The 12,879-nt window shown below is 57.6% G+C and overlaps 1 protein-coding gene across 1 annotated transcript in view; it reads left to right on the top strand.

Annotated features, from left to right (window-relative positions):
- MYO1F (myosin IF) overlaps positions 1–12,879 on the top strand; it is a 40,788-nt gene that overhangs the window by 26,372 nt on the left and 1,537 nt on the right. The window contains exons 5-16 of the mRNA XM_034755592.1: positions 170–257; positions 889–978; positions 1,818–1,949; positions 2,394–2,528; positions 4,738–4,870; positions 5,400–5,596; positions 6,897–6,977; positions 7,631–7,717; positions 7,927–8,203; positions 9,003–9,086; positions 10,091–10,292; positions 10,924–11,090. Coding sequence (XP_034611483.1) covers positions 170–257; positions 889–978; positions 1,818–1,949; positions 2,394–2,528; positions 4,738–4,870; positions 5,400–5,596; positions 6,897–6,977; positions 7,631–7,717; positions 7,927–8,203; positions 9,003–9,086; positions 10,091–10,292; positions 10,924–11,090 — 1,673 coding nt within the window. The remainder of the gene's footprint in view (positions 1–169; positions 258–888; positions 979–1,817; positions 1,950–2,393; positions 2,529–4,737; positions 4,871–5,399; positions 5,597–6,896; positions 6,978–7,630; positions 7,718–7,926; positions 8,204–9,002; positions 9,087–10,090; positions 10,293–10,923; positions 11,091–12,879) is intronic.

Raw genomic sequence — 12,879 nt, 5'->3', positions numbered from 1 at the left:
GGCCCCCCTTGTTCCAGCCCAGAGCCCCACAAAAGTGTAATCTGCCTCTGAAACCCACAGCGGGCTAAGGGGTGAGTGAAACCTCCAGCAGGGCAGTGGTTCTCTCTGGAAATGTAGACACTGGGCAGGTTATTTCACGTCCCCCCGTTTTGTTTGAATGTTTCTGCAGTGGGGAAAGCGGGGCTGGAAAAACGGTGGCAGCCAAATACATTATGGGCTACATTTCCAAAGTGTCCGGCGGTGGAGAGAAAGTGCAGGTACGGCTCCCTCTGCAGCCCGGGGTCTCTCTGAGCCTCTCTCTACTCATCCTCTCGTCATTCTTGTTCTCCATTTCCCCCACCTCGCTCCATCCCTTCCTTCCCTCCCACCCACTTTCCTAGGGTTGAATCATCTTTCTGTCTGTCAGAGGGCAGCTCCTCCTTCCCTGTCTTCTGCAGCACCTCAGCTCTCCCCGCCGGCTGAGATCACTGTAGGTTAGCCCGGGAAAGGTGATGACCTACCAGGCACCAGATCATGCTTCCTCTTCAAACCCCACCCTGCATGCTCAGACCTGCCCTGCTCTAATCCAGGACTTGGCGCTTCCAAACCAACCGCTCCCAACACAGATCCGGCAGTGCCCACACACGCACCAAGATCCGGCACTGCCTGCCTTGTGCCAGCCTGACACGGAGCAATGCCCTTCCATCCTACCAACCCAGAGCTGGAAATAGCAAACCTGCTCCAAGCCAAGAGCTAGGAATTGTCCCCGGCCCCTAAACCGTGAAGTGCCACATTGCCAGCTTTCTGGCAGCCCTTTGCCATGCTCCTCACCACGCTGCGACTAGTCCCCCGTGAGCCAATGGACCTGGCCCGATCTCTGACTCGCCCAGTCTTTGTTCTAACCCTCAGCACGTGAAAGACATCATCCTGCAATCCAACCCTCTGCTGGAAGCCTTTGGGAACGCCAAAACCGTCCGGAACAACAACTCCAGCCGATTTGTAAGTCTCCGGGGCCAGATTTCACCGCTGGTCGGTCCCGGGGAGGGGTGTGCAGATTGGGAGATGTGATCGTCCCATGGGAGCCATGGGTATCTGGCTCATTCTTGCAGCCCTCCCATCCCCTGGGGATTTTGCAAGTCTGACAGGGCCAGAGCTGGCCTGAAGCACAAGCAAAGCAAGTGGCTTCTCAGGGCAAGTCTCCAGGCTGCATGTGCCATCTCGGAACCCCACGGACTGGCTTATATCCCTCTCCAGCTCTGGGACTCACCAGCATGGCTCAGTTCCCCCATTCCACCAGCTCCCGTTGGAAGGCTGGCTCTGGGGAGGGGCAGGGTGTGGGCGGGGCAGCCTGGAAAGGGATCGGGGCAGTATTTGTAGGAAGGACGGACCTAAATAGGCATTGCCGTTGTGGAGGGTCAGCACCTTTCAGGGTTGAGCCCCAGATGAGGGGTAGGAAAGATAACCCTACAGGGGACAGGAAGAGAGTCAGAGATGAGAGGCCCCCAAAAGAAAGACCTTGCCCTGTGTCCTGTATGTTGCTATTATTTGTTTTATGGTAGCACCTAGAAGCCCCAATCTGGAGTGAAAAGCTTGGTGTAATGGTGTTGTACATACATGTAATCAAAGACAGATCCTGCCCCAGAAAGCTGCCAGTGACAGGGGACAGCAGGTATGGGGAAGAGAAACATGGTGAGGCCTGAAGGCAGAGGGTCCTGGGGGAAGGTGGGAGAGACTTCCTTAGACAGGGGGGTCCCTGAAATGAGACGGCCCGGCCTCTGGCTGATTCCCAGAGAACCGCAGCCCTGCAGCCTCACGGCTGAAATGTCTTCCCTCGGCAGGGGAAATACTTTGAAATCCAGTTCAGCCGGGGCGGTGAGCCGGATGGAGGGAAGATCTCCAACTTCCTGCTGGAGAAATCCAGGGTGGTGAACCAGAATGAGAGCGAGAGGAACTTCCACATCTACTACCAGGTACCCTGACAAACCTGGGCACCCAGGGGATCTGGTGCTGAGTGGGCCCCACGGCGGTCAAGTGTGTGTGTGTGAGAGAGAGAACAGGAGCGTGAACACGGCTGAGTGTGCATATCAGCACGTGTGTGCATGATTGACTAAGAATGTGTGAGTGTATATGTGAATGTGCACATGCGGGCATCGTCGTGAGTGTGCAAATGGACATGCCTGTGTACTGGCGTCCGTGCCTGGAAACGAGTGAGTGTGCCCCTATGCTTTTACGCTGTAGCGTCTGTAGCAGAATTGCGCCCTAGAGCTGCTGATAGGCCTGGGTTTCTGGCTGAGCAGGAGACGGCACTCCAAGGCTAGACAGACAGCCCCACGCTGCAGAGCAGGGGATCCCCGAGGGCTGGTTCATTTCCAGGAGCTGACCCCAGCCCTGCATTCTTCCCCCTTTACCGGCAGCTCATTGAAGGGGCCTCCCAGGAGCAGCAGCAGAACTTGGGGATCATGACCCCCGATTATTACTACTACCTGAACCAGTCCGAAACCTACAAGGTGGACGGCACCGATGACCGGAGCGACTTCCACGAGACCATGGTGAGTGGCGTGCTCACAGTGGGGCATGTTAGAATGTGGCTCTTACCTGAGCTGTACGTTTATCATAGAATATCAGGGTTGGAAGGGACCTCAGGAGGTCATCTAGTCCAACCCCCTGCTCAAAGCAGGACCAATCCCCAGACAGATTTTTACCCCAGTTCCCTAAATGGCTCCCTCAAGGATTGAACTCACAACCCTGGGTTTTAGCAGGCCAATGCTCAAACCACTGAGCTATCCCTCTGACCTGGCCCAGCGTGTGGATGAAAACAGGATTGATCTCCAAGAAGGCAGCTCTTTGTGCCCCATCTTCTGCTGCTCCTGGGGCCCTCCGGCCCCGTATTCCAGAGGGATTGGCTGGAGCTGAAAGAGAGGGCTGGACATCCAGGTGGGAACAGTGGCAACCTGCCTGCAGCCACATGCCAGATAACGGCTCCTCAACAGGCCAGGCTAGCGGGGCTGGCCCTCCCGCACTGTGCTGGGCACAGCAAGGGTGGACCGGCTAAACAGGGCCGACGAGAGGGGGGGAAGCTGGACCCCGAGCCCCCTTCCAGACCGCCAGGCCCCGGTAATTTGTACCGGCTTCCCCTCCCTCTCATTGGCCCTGGCCATGAGCAGACAGGTTGGGCGCCCCGCGCGCCCTCTGAGAGGGGGACACTCGGAGATGGGCGGGGATCTGGCCAGCTACCCAGTCTCTGAACCCGTGGTGCCGCCATCTTGTATTATTTTCCCAGCATTCCCATGGCAACCAAAAGCAGCCCTTAGGGCAGGGGTGGGCAAACTTTTTGGCCCGAGGGCCACATCTTGGTATAGAAATTCTATGGTGGGCCATGAATGCTCATGAAATTGGAGGGTTGGGGTGTGCAAGGGGGTGAGGGCTCTGGCTTGGGGTGCGGGCTATGGGGTGGGGCCAGAGATGAGGAGTTCAGGGTGCCGGAGGGGACTCCGGGCTGGGGCAGGGGGGGTGGGGTGCCGGAAGGCTCTGGCTGGGGGTGCAGGCTCTGGGGTGGGGTTGGGGATGAGGGGTTCGGGGTGCAGAAGGGTGCTCCGAGCTGGGACCAATGGGTTTGGAGGGCGGGCGGGGGATCAGGGCTGGGGCAGGGGCTTGGGGCGCGGGAGGGGGTCAGAGGTGCAGGCTCTGGGCAACGCTTACCTCAAGCAGCTTTCAAAAGCAGCGGCATGTCCCCCCGTCCAGCTCCTAAGCGGAGGCGCAGCCAGACGGCTCTGTGCACTGCCCCGTCTGAAGGCACTGCCCCTGCAGCTCCCATTGGCCACAATTCCTGACCAATGGGAACTGCGGGGGCCGTGCTTGGGACGGGGGCAGTGTGCGGAGTCCCCTGTCTGCCCCTACACATAGGAGCCAGAGTGGGGACATGTCTCGGCTTCCAGGAGCCGTGTGGAGCCACAGCACATGTGGAGCAGGGCAAGTCCCCAATGCCGCTTCCCGGCGAGAGCTCGAGGGCCAGATTAAAACGTCTGAAGGGCCGGATGTGGCCCTCGGGCCATAGTATGCCCACCCCTGCCTTAAGGGCAAAGCTGTCAAGGGCCTCCACGGTCGACACAGCCACATATGTGTAGGAACACAAGCTCGGAAGGGACCTCCTGGGTCACTGGTCCAGTCCTCTGCTATCGTAGGCCACCCCGTCCCATTCATATGTATCAAGCTCCATCTTAACACCAGCTAGGTTTTCTGTATGAGGCAGAGAGAGGCTGTTTTCTACCCGTGCTTGGTCCTGTCTGCTCTGCCGGCACAGGAATGAACCCCTGGCACTTTTTGGAAGAGGAGTGTCCTCTGCCAATGTTAACCCGCCATTACTGTGCAGGGTGCTACCTGCCACCTCGTTGCTGTCTTCCCACCCCAGAGGTGGCTGCTTTTCAGTAGTGCTGTCTGTTTGGTGGTAGATTGATACAGCAGAGCTGTTCGTGTCCGGGTTTCACCAGGTCCCGGAAGCGGATGCTGCTTTCTTCTAGGGCAACATTTCTGAAAGTGCGGACACGTCTAAAACCCTTGGAAGTCCTGCAGGACATTCCAAACGTTTTCGTTGTCAACAAAAATTAATTCTTTTATTTTTTTGGCTGAATATTCCATTTCACAAATGGTCACGGTGGCTTTATTTTTGCTGGTGTTTTAATTTTCCAAATCTTCCCCAAATAAGTGTACAGCCATAATACCAGGGACCCGGGATGATGGGATGCTTTCTCTGCCCCCTAGAACGCCATGCAGGTGATAGGCATCGCCAGAGCGGACCAGCAGCTGGTGTTACAGATCGTGGCTGGAATTCTGCACCTGGGCAACATTAACTTCCGAGAACAGGGCAACTATGCCCAGGTGGAGAACCCTGACTGTGAGTGCCACAGCCTGAATCCATCCCCCCGGGAAAGGGCCAGTAGAGAAGACCAGGAGACAGCTGAATGGGTAGATTTCCACCCAGTGTCAGGGCAGATAAGCAGCTCACAATATCCAGGCTGGATTTCAAGCTAGCCTTTTCAGTTAATGAGATCAAGCGGAGATGCTTTTCATAATGCTTTGGACATATATGCAAGTTCCTTCCACGACAGGTCTCAAAGCACAATACAGACATGGCTGAGCGTCACTGTCCCCATTTTAGAGATGGGGCAATTGAGGCACAGAGAGAGGAAGTGAATTGGCTAGCGGTGACTCAGCAAGACATTGGTAGAGCCAGGAATAGGACCCAGGAGTCCTGGCACACAGGACCCCTGCTCTAACCACTAGACCACAGCCACCCCTTGTCCATGGGGGCATGGCTGAGCTGGGGAACAACAACAGCCCCTGTTCACTAACGGCAGAGGGAGGGAGTTGTATGGGCTGGTGGGGTGTCTAGAGACACCCTGACTTTCACTCCCTGTGTGCAGTGCTGGCCTTCCCCGCCTACCTGCTGGGGATTGATAAGGACAGGCTCAATGACAAGATCACCAGCAGGAAGATGGACAGCAAATGGGGCGGCCGGTCGGAGTCGATCAACGTGACCCTGAATGTGGAGCAGGCGTCCTACACCCGCGACGCCCTGGCCAAGGGGCTCTACTTGCGGGTCTTTGACTTCCTCGTGGAGGTGAGGGTTGTGCCCCAAGCTACCCGGGTTAACCAGAGCCGGTGGGTCCCTGGCTCTGTGTGAAATCTCTTCTGTGGCTGTTCCCGAGTCCTGGCTAGGAATCTGGGGGAGATCAGCCCCCAGAATGGGATGCCCCTTGGAGACTGAGTCCCATCTACCCAGGGGTGGTTACAGGCTTCCCATCTCACCAGCCGTGGGTCCAGCAGCAGCTGCCTGAAGAGACCCATGGCCGGGGTTCCCCAAAGTCTCCCACCCCCAAACTGCCCCAACACTTGAGGGGAAGGCAGAGGATGTGATGGTCCTGCCTCTCCCGCTTCAACCTGTCTCCAAAGCAGCAGCTGCCCCTCCTCCTCATCAAGAAACAGCTGCTGGCCCCTCCCCTACTGAAGTTGCCAGACCCCTGTCTGAGTGGGGCAGGGCTTATGGCTGGCACTCAGATACCAGGGAGATGGATGGGTGGGTTGATGGGTGGGTGGGTGGGTGTATGTAGATAGATAGATAGATAGAAGGGGTGTATGGGGATGGATGGATAGATAGAGGGGGTGTCTGGGGGATGGATGGATAGTTAGAGGGGGTGTATGGGGATAGATAGATAGAAGGGGTGTATGGGGGATGGATGGATGGATGGATGGATGAGTGTATATAGATAGATAGATAGATAGATAGATAGAGGGGGTGCATGGGGATGGATGGATGGATAGATAGAGGGAGTGCATGGGGATGGATGGATGGATAGATAGAAGGGGTGTATGTAGATAGATAGAGGGGGTGCATGGGGATGGATGGATAGATAGATATAGGGGATGGATGGGGATGGATAGTTAGAGGGGGGTGTATGGGGATGAATGGATGGATAGATAGGGGGGTGTATGGGGATAGATAGATAGATAGATAGAATGGGTGTATGGGGATGGATGGATAGATAGGGGGTGTATGGAGATAGATAGATCCACCCTCCAACACACTTGGGATTAGCAGCTGCGAATGGTGTGTTGAATTGTGACGAAGGGGATGTGTTTGACTTTGATTTGACTTTCTCCACTGGGTACGATGTCCCTGGGGCCAAAGCAGCCGTTGTGACTGGCTCTCGTTTTAGGTGCGATGTGAGTAAGGGACAGGGTTTGGCTTTCGCCAGGGTCCCTCTCCCTTCCCCAGGGCCAGAGCCAGGGTCAGCGCATGCATGAGAGCCACGAGGCCAGAAAGACAATGTCACATGTCGGAGAACTAGACCTCCTGGTGCTGAAGCTCTCCCTGTGCCTCTCCCCCTTCCCTCTCCCTCTCTCCGTTTCTTCCCCTGCAGTCCATTAACAGGGCCATGCAGAAGCCCAATGAGGAGTACAGTATCGGGGTGCTGGATATCTACGGCTTTGAAATATTCCAGGTACTTGTTTCACTTGAATGGAGGTGCCAACTCCCCCCACCCGTAGGGCACGGTCGCTCCCTACAGAACAGCTGAGAGGGAAATGCGGGGGTTCCCCTTGCAGCCTAGACTGCCAAGAGGGGTTCCCAGATGCAGAACCCAAAGGTACCTCCCTTCCAGAGTCACTGTTTCCCCACTACGCCCTTTTCCTCTTCCTCCACCTGCCACCGCCCTCCTTCTTGGCACCCCTCAAAATGCTGGGCTCCTTCTCGGGGGTCCACTGTTTGGGGGACTGATCTGTGTTGGCCTGTGAGTCTGCCCCACAGCTGTATAACACCCAGTTCTGCACGGACCAGCCTGCCAGCTGCCCCTCCTGGTGCCCATCCTCCCCACTGACCGGCTCTGGAGCCAGGGGCCGTCGCCCAAGATCCCATGCCAATGTCTCCTCTGGCAGGCCAGCTGGGGAGCTAGTTGCCCAGCCTTGCAGAGCCACAGTGCCCCTGGGACCCACCAGCCTGTAGAGGGAGAGTCCCGAGCTGGGGCTGGCTGTTCTCCCGGGGAGCCCCCTGCAGAATGCCCCATAAGGCCCAACAGGAGCGACAGGGTGTGAGTCGGGGGGGAGCCGACCTCCCAGCTGGGATCTCACTCTCTCTCTCTCCTTTATAACTCTGTAGAAAAACGGCTTTGAACAATTCTGCATTAACTTTGTGAATGAGAAGCTGCAGCAGATCTTTATCGAGCTGACCCTTAAAGCGGAGCAGGTACGGTGCACACCGGGGCAACGCGCTGTGGGGCAGGGGAGAGCAGAGATGGGCTTGTTAAGGCTGGAGGTTCTGAAATCAGGCGGGTTTATGCAAACGAGCGTATGCATTACCTCATTTGCCTGTGGCCTTTTCTTTCCCCCCCCNAGAATGGCTGGTGGGGGGGGTCATTAGTTTAGTCTGGGGGCTCTGTTGAGAGTAGCGGGTAGTCAGGAGAAGCCTGTGACCCTGATTTGTCAAGTTCAGTGGCACTAGGGCTTTTAAAACAAGCCCCCCCCCCCAGGTGGGTGGGGGGTCCCTGGTTGGACCCTGACAGCCTTTCTCCCCACTTGCTCAGACTACAGTTCCGAGTGAAGAAGGCAGGGTGGGGTGGAGGTGGCACGCGCAGCGTCACATTCCTGAGGGGACAGGGCGACGTGGCCGTCTTCAAAGCAGGAGGCAAGACCCTGACGGTCAGCATCGGGGACGGGCTCCCCAAGAACTCCAGTGAGTATCGGCGGTGGGTCCGTTGCCCTCGGGGGGCGGGGATGGGGGGCTGTTCTGCCGAGGTCCACCCGAAGGACGGTGGAGCTTCTGCGCCCTGGTCTTTGTGGTACCGAGCGCTTGTACGGAACCAGGCCCGTTGCACCCGGGATAAACACCAGCCGCAAAATAAACAGGCCGTTGGAGCTGGGTGATGGCGCCCGCCGCTAACAGCAGCGCAGGCCCATGCGGAAACCCGCTGCGAGCTGGGTTAGCAGGGGCTTCGCTCAGCGCCTGGTGTCCTGCACGCTCCAGTCGTGGGGTCAGGAAGAATGTCGCACAATTTGGGCTTCAGGACTCTGTCCCGCGTGGTTAGAGTGGTGGGGGGGCAGGACACCTGGGTTCTATCCCCAGGTCTGGGAGGGGAGTGATGTCTAGTGGTTAGAGCAGGGGGGCTTGGGAAGCAGGACACCTGGGTTCTATCCCCAGCTCTGGGAGGGGAGTGATGTCTAGTGGTTAGAGGGGGGGGTGTGGCTTGGGAAGCAGGACACCTGAGTTCTATCCCCAGCTCTGGGAGGGGCGTGGGGTTGTAAAATGGCTGGTGGGGGGGGGTCATTATTTTAGTCTGGGGGCTCTGTGGAGGGTGGAGTGGATTTTCCCCTCTGCCGACTGTGAAAGGGGGACATGCCGCCGAGGGGCAGCGGTGCAGCTGGTCGGTGAATTAGGAGGTGGAGGAATGGCAGGTTTTACTGGCCGACCATGGTTTGCAAAGAGCCCAATATGGCCCAGCCCCCATCCACCCTGCTCTCTTTTCTCCCAACAGAGCCCACTAAGAAAGGGGTCCAGCAGAGCAAAGGCCACCGCAAGCAACCGGCGCCCTCCAGAGGTGCCCCACAAGCCCCAAGAGGTGAGGCGGCCAGAGCCAAAGGGGGGCACTGCCTCAGGGGCCATGTGAGAGCCAACCCGCGCCCCGGGGAGCCTGCTGATCCGATGGCGACCCCAGAACCCCCAAGAGGGCCTGGAGCCAGCTGGAAGTTACCGTCCGGGGCTGTAAACCTGTGTCCGTTCCAGCCGGGACATCAGGGCTTGTGGCTCTCTGCAGGGTCCCCTGCACCCTGAGAACATGACCCCTCGGGGCTACCCGCCCCCTGGGGGCGCTCAGGGGCCATCCCCCGGCAAACCTTCAGTGGGAGGTGAGGGCAGGAACGAATGGCTCCGGGGACTGAGACAGGGAGACAGAAGTTTGCCCCTTGGCACCCAAAGTTGCCGCCGTCGGACGGCTGTTCAGTGGCACATGTGAAACGAGTTGCTAGTTCTCAGACCAGCCCCTGTTGAGCAGGTGTCCCTGTTGCAAAAAAACAACTCTCTCCGCTGGTTCTGGCTGGCAGGCCTGGGGCCAGTCTCCACGGAGGGGCCAAGCTGCAGCTACGGACGCTGACCTCCCATCTCCGCCCTACGGGGCCCAGGTCAGAGGTGGCAGTTTGCCTGGAACTGTCCCTCTTCGGTGGAGAACGAGAGGGCTGGCTCCAGCGCTGTGAATTCAGCCCCAAAGCTCACATGAAAGGGTCAAGATTGGGCAAAGGCACGTCAGCAGAGCCCCCCGTTTCGGAAGTGCGCTGAGTGTCCACGGAGGGGTTAATCCAAGTCAGAGAATAGAATCCGAGAAGATTAGGGTTGGAAGAGACCTCAGGAGGTATCTAGTCCTGGCTTTACCTTTTCAGATGGAAAAGGAAGCGGGCCCAATGTCCAGCAGCCCCTGGATTGGGAACCAGGACAACTGGAATCTAGTCCTGGCTTGGCCACTGACTCAGTTTCCCTGTCTGGGAAATGGGAGGCTGCGGATGTCACCGGCTGGCTGGGTGGGTGTGAAGTATTCCAGGGTAACCGATCCCCGTCTGGTGGTTCTTTCAGGGACCTGCAGGAACGGCGCTGCCCAGTTCCCCCGTAATGACAACCGGCAGCGGGAGCAGATGTACTCCATGACCCAGAAACAGGCGCAGGGGCCTCCCGCCGCCATGCTGCCCAAACAGGGCGTGAGCCGCAGGACCAAGGCGCGACCCCCCTCGGAGCAAAACTTGGAGTTCCTGAATGTGCCCGACCAAGGGGTGGCAGGGTAGGTGTTGCAAAAGTCGGGCCCCTCTGCGCCAGCTGGTTAGAGTGACTGCGTGCTACCAATGCCACTCCCTGGGTTCTCCCTCGCCTCGGAGCTGGGCACTGGGACATTTGCTCTCTTTTTTCTTAATCAGTTCCCTCCTGCTGCATTCAGCCGTGACACAGCGCAGCCTGCCCATTCATCATGGTGCGGGAGATCAGCATCACCTCTCCAGCACCGGGCTGTGTGCCCTGGCAGAGAGGAGCCAAGAGGAAGAGGCTGTTTAGACCTCCTTCTCCCCTGCAGCTCTACCCCCTGGGCGGTGACCTTACCAGTGCCCATGCAGCCCGGGAATGGGAGACCTCGGGGGAAAGTCCAGACAGTGGCACTAGGGAATAAGTAAAGAGAGCTCTAACCTGTGTGCCCCTCTGGAAAGCCTCTTTCCCTTTTGGTATGCTCAGGGTCAGGATCCGGTTTGGAGGGGCGGGGGGTCTGGGGAATCCACCCACAGAAGCTTGTGACCCTCCTGCCCTTGGAAGGAGCCTGCTCTCCGTGCTGGGTCCCCACTGCCCTGTTCCCGCCGCGTTCTGCTGCTGCATGACCCCTGCCCGGCCCGCGCTGAGCGGGTGCCTTTTGTTCTTTGCCCCTCCAGCATGCAGAGGAAGAGAAGCGTCAACCAACGGCCCCCTCCGGCGGGACGCCCCAAGCCCCAGCCCAAGGTCACCGGCCCGTGCTGCCAAGCTCTCTATCAGTACATCGGGCAGGACGTGGATGAGCTCAGCTTCAACGTCGGCGACGTCATCGACATCCTGCTGGAAGGTATGTACGAGGCACCTGCTGCGCCCCCACCCTCGTCTCATACACCTGAGCAGGGGCGGGCAGTGCAGCCCAGCGGGCGGAGGGATGTAAGGAAAGGAGAGGAGTCTATGGACGCAGCAACCCCGCCTTGCTGTAGCCTCCTTCCACCTCTGCAAGCGGGGCGGCCGGGGGATCAGAAGGTGTCTCTGGGGCTGACTGGCCTCGTCCTCGTTTCTTTATTGGTCCCTCCTTCCCTGGGTCTGGGCAACACACAAGCCATCATGAGGGATGTCCAGAGAGTGTGGGATCCTGCTCAGTGCTGTTTGCTCAATGCAGGTGGCCTTGGCATGAGGGATGTGGCTTTGTCAGCTAGCTGGGACACCCTCTTCCCTGTCCCGTGTGGCCTTTTCTCAGGGCGATGGGACATTACACGCTTTTTGGCTGCCCGCTTAGCGGCTTTGCATGGTTCTTGGACTCTCTTGGGAGCCTTTTCCATGGCTTAGTTGCTTAAGAACCTCTCAAAAGGCCCATTAGGAACATGCTCATCTCAATTGTCCTCTGCCATCGGGGCTTCAGTGCCAGCCGCTTGTGCTCTCATGAGCAACACGTTATTCGTCGTACCGTCCGGCTGGTTTATCTTCAGTATATCTGTGTGTGCCTGGCGGGTTAATGCAGCACTTCGCCCATTCACTGCACAGTCATAAAGCAGAGGAGACATCCACCACATGGTGTGGGTTGGATCCTTATGTCGGGCACATTCCACATGCTTCCTCTCTGCCCGCCAAAGCATTGGCCTGAGGCGTCACCTCACAATCACGGGAGAGGCTGCTGTTTAGGTAAAGGAACCTGGACACGGCACCCAACAGAGTATTGTTAAACTGGGTTACGGGGGAGGATGGGAGTCACCTGCAGATGGATGCCTCAGACGGACAAAAAGACTAAAGAACCAAAATGAAGAATCAAGACCAAAGGACTTAGCGGAAGCATGGAACCTGTTTGCAGAGGCTGAAAAATGTAATGGAGCCATCGGGTGCAGCCATCAGGGAGTATTTCAATCTCAGGGTCCCCGCTGCCCTTCGCTGACTGTGCCGTCCTGAATACTTGTTCAGGAGCGGGACCCTCAGAGGACAAGCAGAGCAACATAGGGCTGAGGACATACCCTGGCTTCCTGCCTCTGACCAAGGAAAATGCACCTGCGGGATCGGTGTGTACAATCATCTTTCCCGTGTTGTGGTCGTGGAATTAACAAACGATGTCGGGGAAGTGTGAACTACCAAGGACAATCTGACTTCCCCAGGGAGTCTGCTCATAGCCTCAGAGGCCTTTGTTTGCTCCCTGCGAGCCGCTGGGAGGGGTTGATGAGGTGCGCAGTTGTATTTCTGTAGCTGGCAGGCAGGCGATCTGTTTGGAGAACCTTTCACTCATCGATTTCTAAGGCCAGAAGGGACTGATACGATCCTCTCTTCTGACCTCCTGCGTAACCCAGGCCAGAGCACTTCAATACAGGCCATAGGATTTTGTTATATGGTTTTCCCAGGGTGGTAATCTTGCCGGCTAAGGTTATATTGAACAAATAGTTTCTAACCCCTTCCTAAAAAGGGATGAGTAACAATCCTTTAAAAGGCTGCTCTCAGCCAGGGAGCAACTGAGCTATGCCCTGGGTTTGGGCTGTACCTATGTAGGCTTGCAACCGTGAACCTTGGGTACGTGTACAACTCTGCCGTAAAGCCCACCAACCAAACACAGACATGTACCCAGCTCCCTGTCTCTCGCACACCCCTGTCCGAGTAAGACTGAGGTGGCAGGGCAC

This window comes from Trachemys scripta, chromosome 22, assembly GCF_013100865.1.
Source record: "Trachemys scripta elegans isolate TJP31775 chromosome 22, CAS_Tse_1.0, whole genome shotgun sequence".
In the NCBI taxonomy this organism is placed as follows: domain Eukaryota; kingdom Metazoa; phylum Chordata; order Testudines; family Emydidae; genus Trachemys; species Trachemys scripta.
The sequence above is the reverse complement of the archived record's forward strand: the minus strand, read 5'-3'. Positions and strand labels throughout refer to the sequence as shown.